The sequence below is a fragment of the Sander vitreus genome, chromosome 10 (assembly GCF_031162955.1).
Source record: "Sander vitreus isolate 19-12246 chromosome 10, sanVit1, whole genome shotgun sequence".
Classification (NCBI taxonomy): domain Eukaryota; kingdom Metazoa; phylum Chordata; class Actinopteri; order Perciformes; family Percidae; genus Sander; species Sander vitreus.
The window spans coordinates 16,588,522-16,604,814 of NC_135864.1; the positions used below are offsets into that span (position 1 = coordinate 16,588,522).

The 16,293-nt window shown below is 42.1% G+C and overlaps 1 protein-coding gene across 1 annotated transcript; it reads right to left on the reverse strand.

Annotated features, from left to right (window-relative positions):
* Positions 1-9,943: 9,943 nt before the first annotated feature.
* LOC144524890 (neuronal acetylcholine receptor subunit alpha-3-like) lies at positions 9,944-15,964 on the reverse strand. Its single transcript, XM_078261404.1, has 6 exons — positions 15,824-15,964; positions 15,675-15,719; positions 15,473-15,582; positions 15,064-15,271; positions 11,912-12,913; positions 9,944-10,607 (listed from the first exon to the last, which is right to left on the reverse strand). The coding sequence occupies exons 1-6, from the start codon at positions 15,842-15,844 to the stop codon at positions 10,482-10,484; spliced, it is 1,512 nt and encodes a 503-aa protein (XP_078117530.1). The 5' UTR covers positions 15,845-15,964; the 3' UTR covers positions 9,944-10,481.
* Between the last annotated feature and the right edge of the window lie 329 nt (positions 15,965-16,293).

Consider the following 16,293-nt stretch of genomic DNA (forward strand, 5'->3'; position numbering starts at 1 on the left):
TGGAACTGGGACACAGTTTCTGAAAAGATGTAGAGTTTTTATATTCAAACAGAAACTTCTGTTACTGATCTCTTAAAAAACCTGAAGTGTCTGCATTGCTATATTTTGTGATTTGGGTGAAATGACAGTAAAGAGAGGGATATGGCAATGAATGTAGTTCAATTAGGAGAGACAAGTGAGATGAATGTTTGTTTATACACGATATGTGATATTTAAGTCAGAAAATCTTTGGTGGATTTGTAACTGAGGGGTGTCTGCCCTCTGCAGCAGCAGGCTAAACCCACCCATAGAGTCCAGAAACTGGTGGTGGTGGCTGATGATTGTGATGAGGCTGATGGAACTGAAGAATCTGCGAAGACTGGTGGTGATGGGGAGGTGGAGGGGCACATTTCCATTTGCAACTATTTGCACTGAAATAACAGCTGACAACAACAGAGAGAACATATTTAAATATGAACCTACCGCACGCATAACAACAGCATGAAAGTACTAAAGGCGAGAGAAGCATATTTAAACAGAGGCAGCAGCAGGATGATAGGCTAACAATGTAGTTGTGTCGCTGAGCTATTGGCTAGATGAGAGCAGCTGATACAATAATCGACAGCCCCAGACAGGACAGCAAGCAATAATGAGTGAGCACGTGTGTGAGGATTGAATGCAGAAGCGTGAGAAATAAAGAAGGCCTAAGCATGAAGAAGTATAGTCTTACTGACTGTACTTATGCTATAGCTTTATTTCCTCAAGTTTTCAATTAAATTAAATTCAATTTTATTTATAGTGTCAAATCATAACAGGAATTATCTCAGGACACTTTACAGATAGAGTAGGTCTAGACCACACTCTATAATTTACAATGACCCAACAATTCCAGTGATTCCCCCAAGAGCATGCATGAATGTGTAAGTGCGACAGTGGCGAGGAAAAACTCCCTTTAAGGAAGAAACCTCGGACAGACCCAGGCTCTTGGTAGGCGGTGTTTGACGGTGCCGGTTGGGGGTATAATGAACAATGGCAATAATAGTCACAATAAAGATATTGTAATAGTTATAATAGTTCATGGTGTCGTAGAGCACAGCAGGGCGTAACAGGGTGTGGCAGGGCGTTGGCCAGACATAGCAAGTCAAAGCCGGGCATTGCAGTGCGTAGCAGGGTGTAATAGGGCACAGCAGGGCGTAGGGCATGACCACGGCGACAGCTGCCACCATGATGTAGGTGCCATCATGATCCAAGATGATGATGCTGGGCGGAAAAAGAACATAAGGACTCCGGGGAATAAGCTCCCCGGAGCTATGTTAGTAACAAGCATTTCTGTGACACGAATACACACAGATGGAAAGAGAGAGGACAGAGAAGCTTAGTGTGTCAAAGGAGGTACCCCGGTAGTCTAGAACTATAACCGCATAACTAAGAGCTGCAGAGAAGGGGAGATTGCGAGGCTGTGTTCCGTGATTGTGGCTACACACCTTCCCCCGCCGGTCTAGGCTAACGCTGCGACTCATTACTCTCTAAGTATATGTAAGCTTTCTATGAGGAGAAGCAGAGATAGGGTGGGGGTGCGCCATGACTGTGGCTACACACCCACCCCCGCCGGTCTAGGTGAATGCTGCAACTCCTCATACCCTAAATATAGTAAGCTTTCTATGAAGAGAAGCCGAGATAGGGAGGCAGTGCATCATGACTGTGGCTACACACCTTCCCCCGCCGGTCTAGGCGAACGCTGCAACTCCCCACTCCCTAGCTATAAGCTTTATAGAAGAGGAGAGTTTTAAGTTTACTCTTAAAGGTGGTGACGGTGTCTGCCTCCGGAACTCAGACTGGGAGCTGATTCCACAGGAGAGGAGCCTGATAGCTAAATGCTCTGGCTCCCATTCTACTTTTAGAGACTCTAGGAACCACAAGTAACTCTGCATTCTGGGAACGCAGTGCTCTAGTGGGACAATAAGGTACTATGAGCTCTTCAAGATATGATGGTGCTTGACCATTTAGAGTTTTGTAGGTCAGGAGAAGGATTTTAAATTCAATCCTGGATTTTACAGGAAGCCAATGCAGAGAAGCTAATACAGGAGAAATATGATCTCGCTCTTAGTTCTTGTCAGAACACGCGCTGCAGCATTCTGGATCAGCTGGAGAGTTTTGGAACCATAAACATGGAACACACAAAATATAAACACACAGACTCCAACAAACACACACACACACACACACACACACACACACACACACACACACACACATCTAAAGCTAACCAGGCATGAAGCACAGATTTGATCATTCTCTCTCTGATCAGGAACATTTGCTGCATCTCTCTCTCTTCTCTCTCTCTCTCTCTCTCTCTCTCTCTCTCTCTCCCTCTCTCTCTCTCTCTCTCTCCACCATTGGGTGAAGTGAAGGGGATAACGGGAGGCTGATTATCACAACGAAATTATCCTGATTTTCTGCTCCACTTGGAGCTATGGGCCGGGCAGCTGCTGCCTCCGAGATCGTCCCGTCCACCTCGCCTCTAATCACTCGGAAACATAAATTCTCGCGGGCTGGAAACCTGTCCCTTCCCAGATGACTGTGAGCAGCTGCACAGTGTATGCGTCTGTGTTAGATACAGTAATGTGTGTGTGAGAAAGAAGAGGAGGATATATTTTCTGCATGTGTGTGTTTGCCACGTCAGAGCTTTATAGTGTGTGAGTGAGTGTTGTTTTTGTTTTCTCAGCCAGTTACTGAGCTCATAATTAATGTCTGCATAATTTTACTTGGTGCAGAAATATTTTAAAAGTGAGAGGAAACAGCCCTGTCTCCTAAGGCCCACAGTTTTAATCTTAATCTGTTTGTTATTTTAAGGGTTTTTAAAAACTGGCGATAAAGGCAGAAGGGGGATATAACAAGGGGAATCAAATCTCACACAAGCTTCAAAGCAAAACATAAAGCCAGTAGTCTCACACATGCTAATACTATTAGCCCCCTAATACTGGCACCAGCACCAGCAGAAACCCTGATAACCACAAAGCTTTGGTGTATCAATTGAAGCCAAAGTAGCTTTAAGAGGATGCAAACTCCCCACTCATTAAAAATGCAAGAGTTCGGTTATTTGATATTATAATCATCATAAAACTGAAGAACAAAATAGATGGCAAGATTCTGGCCAGATGAGAGGGAAAAAGTCACTGGAAATGTTGTCAAAACTCACAAAAGAGAGAAGAACATGGAGTGAAAGAAATAAATGAAAAGTGGGGGAAAGAAAGTGGCTGAGACCAAGTTTAATATCAATATCAGACACTGCTGGTTAGCAGCAAACTGAGCTTTCTCACTCAGCAGACACACCCACACAAAATATTTATTGACCTCTAACATGACACTTTGATCTAGACGTCTCACTCGGATTTTCCTTTGGTCTTTGTCTGACTGATACGATGAGAAGAAAAGGTCGCTGATTGAAACTAATGCCTGCCAGACAGTGTTACAATACTGTCTCCTTCAGATAACGTACTGAAGGAATGACTAAGGACCATGTAAACAGCCAGGTAAAATAATAACGGTGTGTGTGTGTGTGTGTGTGTGTGTGTGTGTGTGTGTGTGTGTGTGTGCGCGCGCACGGTTGTGTATATCTCTATGTAGACATGAATGTATATGTTCTCCAGTGATGTTGTTACTGCTCAGGGCTCAGTGTCAACAAAGAGGACGGCTGGGTGTGCGTTTCGTCTCTCATTGTCTGTTTCTGTGTGCCCATGAGGAGTTCATAGTGCTTGCTTGTCTCAATTTGTCATCTAGAGTAACATAAAAGTTGTGTAACCTTCAATTGCCTCTGGACAAGGCAGACAGATAATGAGGCACCTTCTGTCACACACCCACATATGCAGTGAGTCACATTTACATAAAGCCTCAGCGATGCCATCAAAAAAGTCTTGACTCCACTGAGCAGAAGATTTCACATTGTATTTATATCCTCACCCTGGTTTCTAACACACAATGTTATGAGCAATTGGATAGTTGAACGTCATCAAATTGTAACAGCAAATGCAACAGAACAGTTGTTCTGGCCCTAAAAATCCATCCAACTGTTGTTCATCATGACGGACAATGACATCACTGGATTTACACCAACCCTGCTTTGTTTCCTCATCTCAAATGCCATGTGTGTTCTTTCTAACAGTGACAAGAAACAAAGGCCAGAATTGAATCTGGGATGTTGCGGTTAAATGGTATGTGCTGTAACCACTCGGCAACGAAGGCGCTCCTGGTATCCATTTTAGCAGACTTGACTTCATGCTGCCCACAGCTACCTTCTCCACCCATCAGCCATTTTAATTTTTTGGGATGGACCATCACCTTAAATATAAGCTTAATTTATTTCAGGAAATATGTGTTTAAGCAAAAGTGAGAAACTCTAATATTAGAAAGATATTATTTTATGGTGTGGTGTAAAACCAGAAGGAACACACACACACACACACACACACACACACACACACACACACACACACACACACACACACACACACACACACACACACACACACACACACACACACACACACACACACACGCACACACACACACACACACACACACACACACACACACAGACTATGCTGTGCTAAAACACCACAGGGTTGTTTGTATTAACAAATGTCTCTCTTGTAATTCAGAAGGTCTGAATTGGAGACTTTCTTGCTGTGCAGCAAGAGTTCATAGACTGCCTGCCTGCTTCTTTTTTAATCTGAAGGAAGCTACAGTATTTGACGGGCAGCAGTTGTGTCACAGCGCTCACAGGTGATGTGTGTGTGTGTTTTCAGGGTTCTGCTCTGTTTTGTTCCAGCTGCTGTTTGATTTGCTGAAACGGCACAGGCAGGGTTGATCTCCACGTTTGCTGTGTGACACACGTGTTTGTCCTGTGTCACACATTTAAATTAGATTATGAAAAAACAGGGTACTTAAAAAAGGAAAAGTGTTTTTTAATATGAAAGTTGAAGGAGTTAAAGGAATAGTTCAACATGTTGGGGAATATGCTTATTCACATCGATGAGAAGGTTATTTACTGTTTAAATTATGTTAAAGGATGGTTTTCTGTAAGTGTTTTTTTGTGCAACTTTATTCTAATTTTTGTAGTTTCTTTTACTTTCATTTTTGAGTAACAAAGACGTGGCACAACCTGGTGATGCAGTGTGACAATGTGTGACTGCACGAGGCAGCCACATAAGGAATCAGATGTATGAAGAGCACCATGAATGAACCAGTGTCCCCGCTTCAAACTGTCTATTTACAAACAGTGTTATGTCCTTCCATAGTGCCTTTCTTCTTTCTTCCTTCTCTGCTTCTATTTAACCTTCTTTGTGTCAAATACTTATAGGTTTGTGTTAGATATTGCTTGTCTGCTTTGTTTTCTTGAATTGCCTTAGATCTCAGCAGGTAGTCTCTCTACATACAAACACCAGGACTCAAACTCTGCATGAGTTATTATGCTTCCTTGATGCTGTAGCAATTGTCATAAAATGCAGGTTACACAGCACAGGTCTAAGTTGCATTTGTTCCCAGTTATATTTCACATTTCCCAAACAACTATGTCACTGGGTGCAGACCAATTTCAAAACACCATTGAAGAAATGCAATGCAGCTATTGTAGGGTGATATAGAGTGGCAATGTTTTTTACCTTACTGTATTATTGTATTTTTTTCAAAAGATTTAAGGAAAAGAAATTGTCACGTGCCCTGCTGCCCATCTTACCTGTTCAACCAGTACAGGTCATGCAAAGATGGCAATAAATATTTAAAAACAAAATAATGTGCAGCAGAGAAATGCATATCACTTCTTTATTTATTTATGCTCTCACACCAAAAAAGTGTCAGAAGCATTTTCTGTCTTTCCACCAAAATGCTTTTTCTTAATTCTAAGACAATGTTTCTTCATCTATAAATATTCATCAGAGTAAAATTAGAAGTCTGCTCTTTGTGAGCATGTATGTGTGTGTTGCAGTCTTCTACTTCAAGAAGCAACCATTGATGTGTATGAGAAGACCCTGTGTGTGTGTGTGTGTGTGTGTGTGTGTGTGTGTGTGTGTGTGTGTGTGTGTGTGTGTGTGTGTGTGCGCGCGTGTGTGTGTGTGCATGATTGTTCAGAAGACTCCCATTGAAATAAATTATTTAGAGGAGAGTCTCTTTTACTTATCCACGGTCGACTGGCCGCCGGCACGTACCGTTCTGCTCCTGACGACACAAGAGACTACCGTAATTCACCATCCACCCCTTCACAATCCGCCGTATGCCCCCATGTCATCCTTCAACCCCACCCAAACTTTTCCCAGCATGCTCCACTGCAGAAGTGCCTTCATTGCAGCCTTGCGTAGACAGGGTCTACTACTATTTTTTTTAAAGTTTGATTACAAAAAGCAAATGAAATAAGATCCTACAGACGCATGCACTGCGACAAGTTTGTCCTCTGAAGAATCGTGTAAAATATTCATCCATGTAGCTGGCTTAATAATGTATTATCCCTCAATTTTGCACCCAGAGCTTTGCTGTGCTCTGCTTTGCTCCGGCTGCCACAAAGTACTTGAAGTCCAGTCATTCAAGATAGATCAAAATAGCAAATTCACACCATTACAAATTAAAATTAAAGTGGCTGAAGCTTTCTACAGGCAGCTGATTGCTGTGTCTTACTCAAAATATTTCATAAGTGGCATCCAGAAATGTCTTCGTTTAGGAGGATTGGGAGCGTTAGCGTGGATCAGATTTGAACAGAAAAGTGTTCAAAAAACTATTACTATTCCATTCCCTGTTAAAAGTTTGAAGGGCAACCCTATAAATTGGTGGAGGGAGGAAAATTGCATGCATCACACAATAATATTCCAAATATAGCTGAAGTAGCTGGTTCTCTGGCTGATCTCTTCATTCTGTGGCAGCCAGGCGCTGATGTGACCCTGTCAGGCAGCAGACTGAGACTGATGGGATACTATGTGTGGCTGTTGTACAGCTGCTGCTGCTGCATCTACATATTTATAACTAGACTCCATGATCCATCCCATAATCCGCATGTAGCAATATCCATGCTGCTGAGTGCACATATATGCGCACACTGTCACTATCCCACAATGTCTGTTTCTCACTCTCACCTCCTCAGGTGACAAGTGTAATCTTTCTTTTCCCCTCTTGAACACACACACACACACACACACACACACACACACACACACACACACACACACACACACACATACACACACACATACTCACACACACACACACACACACACACACACACAAATGAACATATTTACACACAGAAATGTGCACACGCTCATTCAGTATTCGCTAAGGATTAAGTGTGAGTGGTTGTTGGGAGCCACAAGGTGGACCAATTCAAAGCCAGAGCTAGACTACAATTTGGCTGGAGGGGGAAAGGACTGTATCTTCACCACTCTCAACTTTCAGTGTGTGTGTGTGTGTGTGTGTGTGTGTGTGTGTGTGTGTGTGTGTGTGTGTGTGTGTGTGTGTGTGTGTGTCAGTGCTGACAGGCACATTCAGATTCACCCGTGACCTTTGGGGAAAGAGGTCAGAGAAAGCTTCAGAGAAAGCTTCAAAGGAAAAATGCTTTGCTGTGCTTTTGCTTTGGAGACGCAGTTTTTGCCACTTCACCCAACATGCATCAGTATGTTTGACTGTGTGTCCGAGCTGTTTTTTCAAGTAGCACAGCAAAACTGTACAGTTCACCCTGAAACAGCTGCTGTGATTATGAAAAATTCATTTCCTCAAATATTTTTTCTAAAATAATAGTTGTTGAACAAATCCACCAGTACGTCGTTGCAATATCCAAAACTATAATAAAACAAAAATGTTTATGCTTTCAATAGATAGGTGAGAGTAGAGATATGATAGAAAATTAGCTGAGGGAGAGAGAGAGAGAGAGAGAGAGAGAGAGAGAGAGAGAGAGAGAGAGATGCAGCAAATGTTCCTGATCAGAGACATACCTCAAAATTGACTGGCCGTCCCTAAAAACATATATTTTCACTTTTTATTTATTTGTCTCAAAACAACATTTATATATCACTTTTCAAAAAGTTTTTTTAGAGCTTCACAATTTAGAGGGATAAAAGCAAAAGAAAACGTTCAGTAAAGTAAGTAAATAATAATAATAATAATACTATTTAAAAATCAATATATTTAATTAGAATAAATAGAACCTATTCTTTTCTTACATATGGGTGCTGAAAGTTTAGCCTTTGTCTAAAATAATTTAATAAAGAGTCATTTATCTCTCCCATCCTCTGATTCTGTGCACTCCTCCCCAACATCTAACTCTTTGGTCCTGCTGTCTCTCTTTATTCAGTGACCCCAAACAGACTTGTAGTATACATAACACAAAATAATGACCAACTGCCTGCTACAAGTGTACTCTTGTAATTGTGAGTCCCAGCTGCAGAAGCTGGTGGTGAAATGTCTTGCTTAAAGATGTATTGTGTGTGAGTGACGAAACAATATTCATTCAGTTCCTCACATATTTATTCAGAGGAGTTTCTAGTCACAAAGTGTTTTGACTGTTAGATGGACACTGGTGCTTGCTGTTGTTAACAAAACCTTCACTTAATAAGACAGGTCTTTACAGAAATTTAGAAACAATCACCAAGACTGTTATATAACGAGAAAACACACACCAGAATCATCTGTCACTGACAGATATTTGGCTCTGTTTGCTAAAACTAACACATCCAGAAGTGTCCACAACAGACGTCTGTACAGCAAATAATGCTTATTTTGGTTATATTTTCAAATATAATTTAATGCTATAGATGCTTACCAACAACAGCTCAACAAAAAGTGTGTCTACTGCTGTAGGTGAACACAATAAAAAAATACAATTCCTTATAAATACATTGGCTAATATTGCCTCAATATTATAGTACATAAACTCAATAATTATGCATTTGACCAGACCTGCCTGTTGACTACAGTATAGTAGGAAATTGGAGCATCAGAGGAAGCACTCACAAATACAGGGAGAAGATAGCAACCTCCACACAGAGTTTGAGTCCAGGACCTTCTTTATTATTATATAACATGAGACTGTTTGGCTTTTTTTATCTTTTTACAAGTTGAATCTACATTTCAAAGATATTCTACTGATTGTAAGTTTGCAGTGAAGTTGTGAATTCATGTGCGATGCGTAATTATTAAACTTAAGGCCTTTACACACCAACTCCGAAATTGTTACACGTTTAATAATAAATGCAAGCTCACATTGTGTCAATCATGTTCACACACCGAATCCGAAATCTTCAGCGATCATTCGTTTTTGGAACAGATTTGGTGTTTTTTGCATTCATCAAAAGCCTTTAGAGAGATGTTTGACCCCTCAGAGTCGCAAAACGTCATTATCCAAAATGGCATCTGATAAACTGATTAACATCTTCCAACGCAAAGCACTTTATGATAAACAAAGCAAAGAATACAGAGAAGCAGAATTTAAAGATACGTTGTGGCAGGTGATTGCAGAACAGCTTGTAATCAGGGATGGTAGGTACTGATTGCAAACCTAAGGATGTATGAAAGATTAGAATTAGCAATTAGGCTCTAGGCAGCTAAACGACAGCTTCTTCTTGGGACGAGCGCCATTCATTGCACCCACATGCATGTAATAACACGCATCAGACTCAGTGTGCAAGGTTTCTGTGCATAATAATTTTTTTCGGATGACCCCACACGAAAAAAATGAACTTGGTGTGCAAAGGCCGGTTTAGTGTGAGCACGTGGAAAACACATTTTGTGTGTACAGCCATAGCGTCCATCTCAGAAGCCATGCAAAACTCTTTTGTATTTTACAAACGTATGTACAGGTGCCAGCCATCAGATGACCTCCACATCACAACATCATACTTATTATTACCAGCTATCAGTATTTGTCTTTAACACAGAAATGATATACTACATTTCTCAAAAGTGTGTTGTCCTTATTACTCTGGCCTACAATGACAAAGTCCTACTTCAACATATTGTATAAGACTGTACAATAACAATGGATTTTTCAGTAAAACACAGAATGGAAATGCAGAAAAGAACGAACAAAATTGAAGAGATAAGCTGTAGACAGGGGCAGGTCAGAATATGGCTGAGGAGAGGAGAAAAACTGAAAATGGAAAGAGGAAGGAGAGCAGATGTGATTATCACGTCAGAAAATAACAATGATGGAGAGGAAGAGACTGGGTAACAGCATTGCATGCACATTGAGAGGGCAAGGCAAAGATGAAATGGGGAAATCAGGGTAAGTCATGTGAAGAAACAGCTGAGAGCTAGAAGTGATGTCTGATGACGGAGTCCCAGAGAAGAGCATGAGACAGAGAGAGGAGAGACAGAATGCCAGAAAAGGAAAAAGAAGACAGTTCAGTGTTTGATGTGAAAGAGCTGCAGGAGGGATAATTCGCAAAGTAATTCAAGTGGGATAAAGTGACAGACAGAAATAGACAAAAAAAGAGGGACAAATGGACAGGACAAAGAAGAGTTTCTCATTGAAAGAAGCTAATGAGTGGCTGGAGGAAGAGTCCCACTGTTCCCAGCACACACACTGTCACAAAAACCCACAAGAAGATCCTGTCGATGACCATGGCAACGTACTTCCAGTCGTCCTCCACCTGAGGAAAGGAAGGAAATGTATGTGTGTATAAGTAGGAAAAAATAAAAAATATCTATGGCACACAAATACATAGGCAGTAGCACTTTCCTTCTGAAAATAGTCCCAGCGAGTGTGTGTGTGTGTGTGTGTGTGTGTGTGTGTGTGTGTGTGTGTGTGTGTGTGTGTGTGTGTGTGTGTGTGTTTATCTGAGGTTCTGTGTTTATGTGTAAAAGAGGCTGACAGAGTATCCCTTGATCAGCCAGGTGTGGATAATAGGATCATGGCTGCACTGACCATAATGCCATTGTGTCCTATAGAAGAAGCTATTCTGCATGCATCAAAGAAAGATCCCAGCTTTGCTAAGAAAAGATGGAGCAAACATATCAGGGCCATCCAGAGTATGCAGGAGGCGAATGCAAAGCTCTCCATCTGCAACGCACAAGCAGCTTTACACTCCCTTTATGTAAGGTGTAAATGGTTTATACATATTTTACTAAGCTAGGTAGAAATTCACACACTGCAGAGATAACACACACATACAGCATAGCTTTGCTGTGTTGTGTACATTGTGGGGACTGAGTCTGTGCACACCAATATTGGGACAAAACTCTGGTCCCCACAAGGTTAACCATTTATTTTAGGGCATTAGGACTAGGTTAAGTTTAAGAAGTCACACAGCCTCTGTGATGGCCTTCTAGCTCTGCCAGGTCACGTCTTTTCCTTAGCTCATGCATGTCTCCTCTTACTGCAGCTCTTGGTAGACAGATGTATTAGTGCAACTGGGTGAATACAGAAATGCATTCTTTCTCTTACTTCTTTTCTGGCTCTGCACCACATCTTCCTTTTGTTTAGTTTTATTTATCCTTAATTTACCCCACACAACACCACACATTCACTCACAAACACAACTGATCTACTGAATAATCATTTCACACAGTTAATCAATATATTTGACTACTTTTGTAAATACATTTGTTTCAATTTCACCACCACAATCGTGTGTATTTATTTCCTTTTTTTGCCTTTCAGCCAGGGTTATAGCACCCACACCGAATGAACGCAATTCAGTACAAGTCCCCATAAATATAGAAGTTAAAGATTATGTTTGTGTCTTTCTGCTATATGTTTGTTTGTAGTTGCAATTTAGGACTGTATCTATAACTTAGTGGCAGTAAAAAGTATAAACAGAAATATATTATTTACTGATATGATAAAGTTTGACTGCTAAGAATATAGTGCCACACATATAGGTATAAAAATACTATTAAGTATTGTTTTATTATGCAGTTATCGTTTCAACACAGACAACTCAAGCTTTTGTACCTCTTTAGCTTTGTTGCGAGTCCTCATGTTCTCTGCAATGTACTTCACGCTCTCTATGGCCTGCTTGATCTCTGGAGACACCACGGAGAAGGCAACAACAGCGTTGACAGCCGAAGGGGCATTTAGTGGCCTCGGCACCTTGGGCAACTCTGACTCCTGGGGCACCTGGGTCGGAGGTGCCTGTGGGGGGGGAGGAGGAGGAGGAGGAACCATTGGGGGAGGGACAGGAGTCGGAACCTCCTTGCCTCTGTAGGGGCACCTCCTGTTCATATCCCGGTTCACGTCACGGTTCATCTCACCGTACTCCACACAGTTCATGGAGCTGCCAGCTGAGGCGCCCCCTCCTACTCCTGTGCAACCATCCAGCGGTGCACACGCTACACCCCCAGTTATACCCCCGACACTCACACTTCCTGAGCCACTTCCTCCTCCTATGCTGTTCTTTCTCTTTGTGTTTCCCCCGCTGCTCCCTCCTGTAATACTGGCAGGGGGGGAGCAGCCCTGGTCGATAGGCCGCCTCATCAGCATCACCCTGGGCAGCACCCCAAGGAATACAGACCTTACCCACTCCGGCATAGTGTGAGTCATAGGGGTTCGGTAGTGGACATTCAGCACAAAGACAGTGATGACGATGCTGAGCGTGACAAAAATCATGGTGAAGAGGAGGTACTCCCCGATCAGAGGGATGACAAGTGATGTCGAAGGGATGGTCTCAGTGATGACCAGCAGGAACACAGTGAGGGAGAGGAGGACGGAGATACACAGGGTGACCTTCTCGCCGCAGTCAGATGGGAGGTAGAAGACCAGCACTGTGAGGAAGGAGATGAGGAGGCAGGGGATGATAAGGTTGATGGTGTAAAAGAGAGGCAAGCGGCGGATGTAGAAGGAGTAGGTGATGTCCGGGTAGATCTCCTCACAGCAGTTGTACTTGATATCATGCTTGTATCCTGGTGCGTCGATGATCTCCCACTCTCCACTTTCCCAGAAGTCTTTCAGGTTCACCTGATGAAATGCAAATATGAAGTCAGTAGAAGTAATTCTGAGGGAAAATGTTTTAAAACCAACAGCTTTTGTGTGAAAATGAATACAAGTCAGTTTAAAGAGACAAAAGAAGTAGGTAGTTCAAATGTTCAAAAGTTGCCACTTGTAAATTGTGACACATCACTAAATGTTTTATGGCATGAAAGGATAAAATGATTTAATAGAACTTGCTCAGATTTTGTCTTAAAAGATTTGTGGCTCAGTACTTAAACCTTCCTTGTAATATCAAGAAAAAAAAATGACCCCTTTAAAACCTCACTGGAGACATGCCATGTACCAGCCTGCTTCAAGTCCTCCACCATCATCCTGGTCCCCATGAAAACAAGGATCACAGGACTGAATGACTACAGACCTGACCTCTGTGGTTATGAAGTCTTTTGAGCGTCTTGTTTTGTCTCACCTCAAATCCCTCTGCGACCTACTCCTGGACCCCCTGCAGTTTCCCTATAGAGCAAACAGGTCTGTAGATGATGCAGTCAACACGACTCCTCAGGATCCTACGCTATGATCTTGTTTGTGGACTTCAGCTCTGCCTTCAACACCATCCTCTGCTGCAGGACAAGCTGACCCAGCTGCACGTGCCTGACTCCACCTGCAGGTGGATCACTGACTTCCTGTCTGATTGGAAGCAGCACGTGAAGCTGGGGAAACACGTCTCTGACTCTCTGACCATAGCACGGGCTCCCCTCATGGCTGCGTCCTTTCCCATCTGCTCTTCTCCCTGTACACCAACAGCTGCACCTCCAGTCAACAGTCCGTCAAGCTCCTGAAGATTGCAGATGCACCACTCTCATTTGACTCATCTCTGGTTGGGAAGAGTCCGCCTACAGGTGGGAGATTGACCACCTGGTGACCTTGTGCAGTCAAAACAACCTGGAGCTAAACGCTCTGAAGACAGTGGGGATGGTTTTGGACTTTAGGACGCATCCCCAGCCGCCCCCATCACCCTGGGTGACTCCACAGTCAACACTGTGTAATCCATCTGCTTCCTGGGCGCCATCATCTCCCAGGACCTCAAGTGGGAGCTGAACATCAGCTCCCTCATAAAAAAAGCACAACTTCTACACTACGCTGCTGCCACTGCTAAGGACAAGGGCAGACTGCAGTGCATCATCCGCTCTGCTGTGAAGGTGATTGGCTGCAATCTGCCGTCTCTCCAGGAAACTGTACGCCTCCAGGACGCTGAGACGGCCAGGAAAGATTGTAGCCGATCCCTCTCACCCCGGACACAAACTGTTTGAACCTCTCCCCTCTGGCAGGAGGCTGCGGTCCATCAGGACCAAAACCTCATGACATAAAAACCTCACCAACAATGCCCCAGACCCCCACTGACACTGACTTAACCCCCTCCCCATCTCTAGTCACTACACTTGCACTTTGCATTAACCTCCATTCTGGACTATACACCTGCCCATTGCGAATACTATATATTTTTTACTCTATATATTTGTTTTATATTTTCATATTTGTTTTGTTGTATTTATAGTTTAGATCATATTAATGTTTATACAGCGATATTTAACAGGATTTATATATATAGTTACTGCAGTGGGGCCACCAAATTACTGTTAAAGTGTGAAAGTTTTTTCAAAAATTTAAATGTACCATGAATCCAACATATTAGCAATATAAATCAGCCTATTTGTGAGAAAAAAAACATTAATGAGTAAGGTAGTCACTAATGCAGCCATCCACAGGTACAGTGAATCCAAAGGACTGGTTGACGTTAAAACATGATTTATAAAATCATGCTAACAATTATTGTTTTAATAACTTAGTATTCTATGCACTAAAAAAGTATGTATAAAAGCTTTAGGCCGCCCTACATGTTATTGCAGACCCAGTTTCATATGCAACTTCCTGTTATACACTAGGAGAGTGTCCCTGCTCCAAAATGTTGAAGACTCCTGGTTTAATATGTTTATGTTTTATGTATGCACCAACCACCAAGCAAATTCCTTGTAAGTGTAACTTACTTTGGCAATAAACCTGATTTTTATTCTAACAAATACAAATAAAATATTGTGTTGTAAACATGCCATGTAGAACATATTTGCATAATTGCTAGATGACCAGGATCTCTCCCATAAGACCCAGAGACCCCCTCTGACCTTTGAGCCAATGAGCACAAGGTCAATCTTGGCCTTGTCGTAGGTCCAGGAGCCAAACTTCATAGAGCAGTTCTGGTAGTCAAAGGGGAAGTAGGTGATGTCCATGGGGCAGGAGGATTTGAAAATAGCTGGAGGAATCCAGGTGATGGTGCCATCAAACTTCAGCAGAGCCTTGGTCTTGTCTTCCACGAGGAAGTCACCTACAGCACTGCAAGAGATGTAAATACCATTTTACTTAAAGGTCATTACAACATTTAACACAAAAGATCAGAAGATGGAGAGCATGAGTAAATAAAATTAGTATGTGCACGAAGAAGAGTAAAGAAAATATTAAAAAGTTAGAGGGCTAACTCTGAGTGTTCGGCAAGCTGAGCATGGAGTTCTTTTGCATTTGGGCACTAAAACTTACTTGTTGTACAAAACAATGTCTGGCCTCCAAATTTTATTGGATGGAACTCGTATGAACTCAATCCCATCATAGTCAACAGGGGCCCATTTCAGTTTGTAGTCGTTCCACACCTAAAAGACAAAACTTAGCATGAGTAAAATGCCTGACAGAAAAATCATGTGTCATCATTAATGACATCACATAAAGGATAAACGTCACTCACATGTCTCAGCCACAGATTGGTTTCCATAATCTGATTCACCTCATCCTGTAAAGACAAAAGGGTGAATTAGTACCAAGGGAAAAGGATGCTTTTATAAAACATATGATTTCTTTGTTTAGAGAATGAGTTGTTCATTATCCACTTCATACCACTTTGACCAGTTGAGACATGGACACCTCAAACTCCACTGTGACTGGATCCGATACATTCTCCACTGGCCGGATGAACTGGTTGTACCTCCTGAACAACCTCCGAAATAATCTGTCCTCCCCCTTCGATGAAAAACAGCCTGATAATAGAAGAAGAGAAAACAGTTTAACCCTTAAATACATGGGTGTGTTTTCAAATATTCCTACATACCTTGGGTCTTTAGAGACCCAGCACTTTTATAACATAGATCAAGACATATATTAAAATCATATTGGAAAGGGTGTAATATAGTCTTGGGTCATCAAAGTCCTGTGGTATGCATTTAGGGGAATTGAGAGAAGGGAAAACATTGTACTGGGGATCATCAATCAAATGCAGAGGTGACTTAAGATGTAGTTCCAAGTCCCAACTTTGCTCTAGAATTTCCTTTTCAACAAAATGTTAATTTTACTCCTTCTAAAGTGTATTT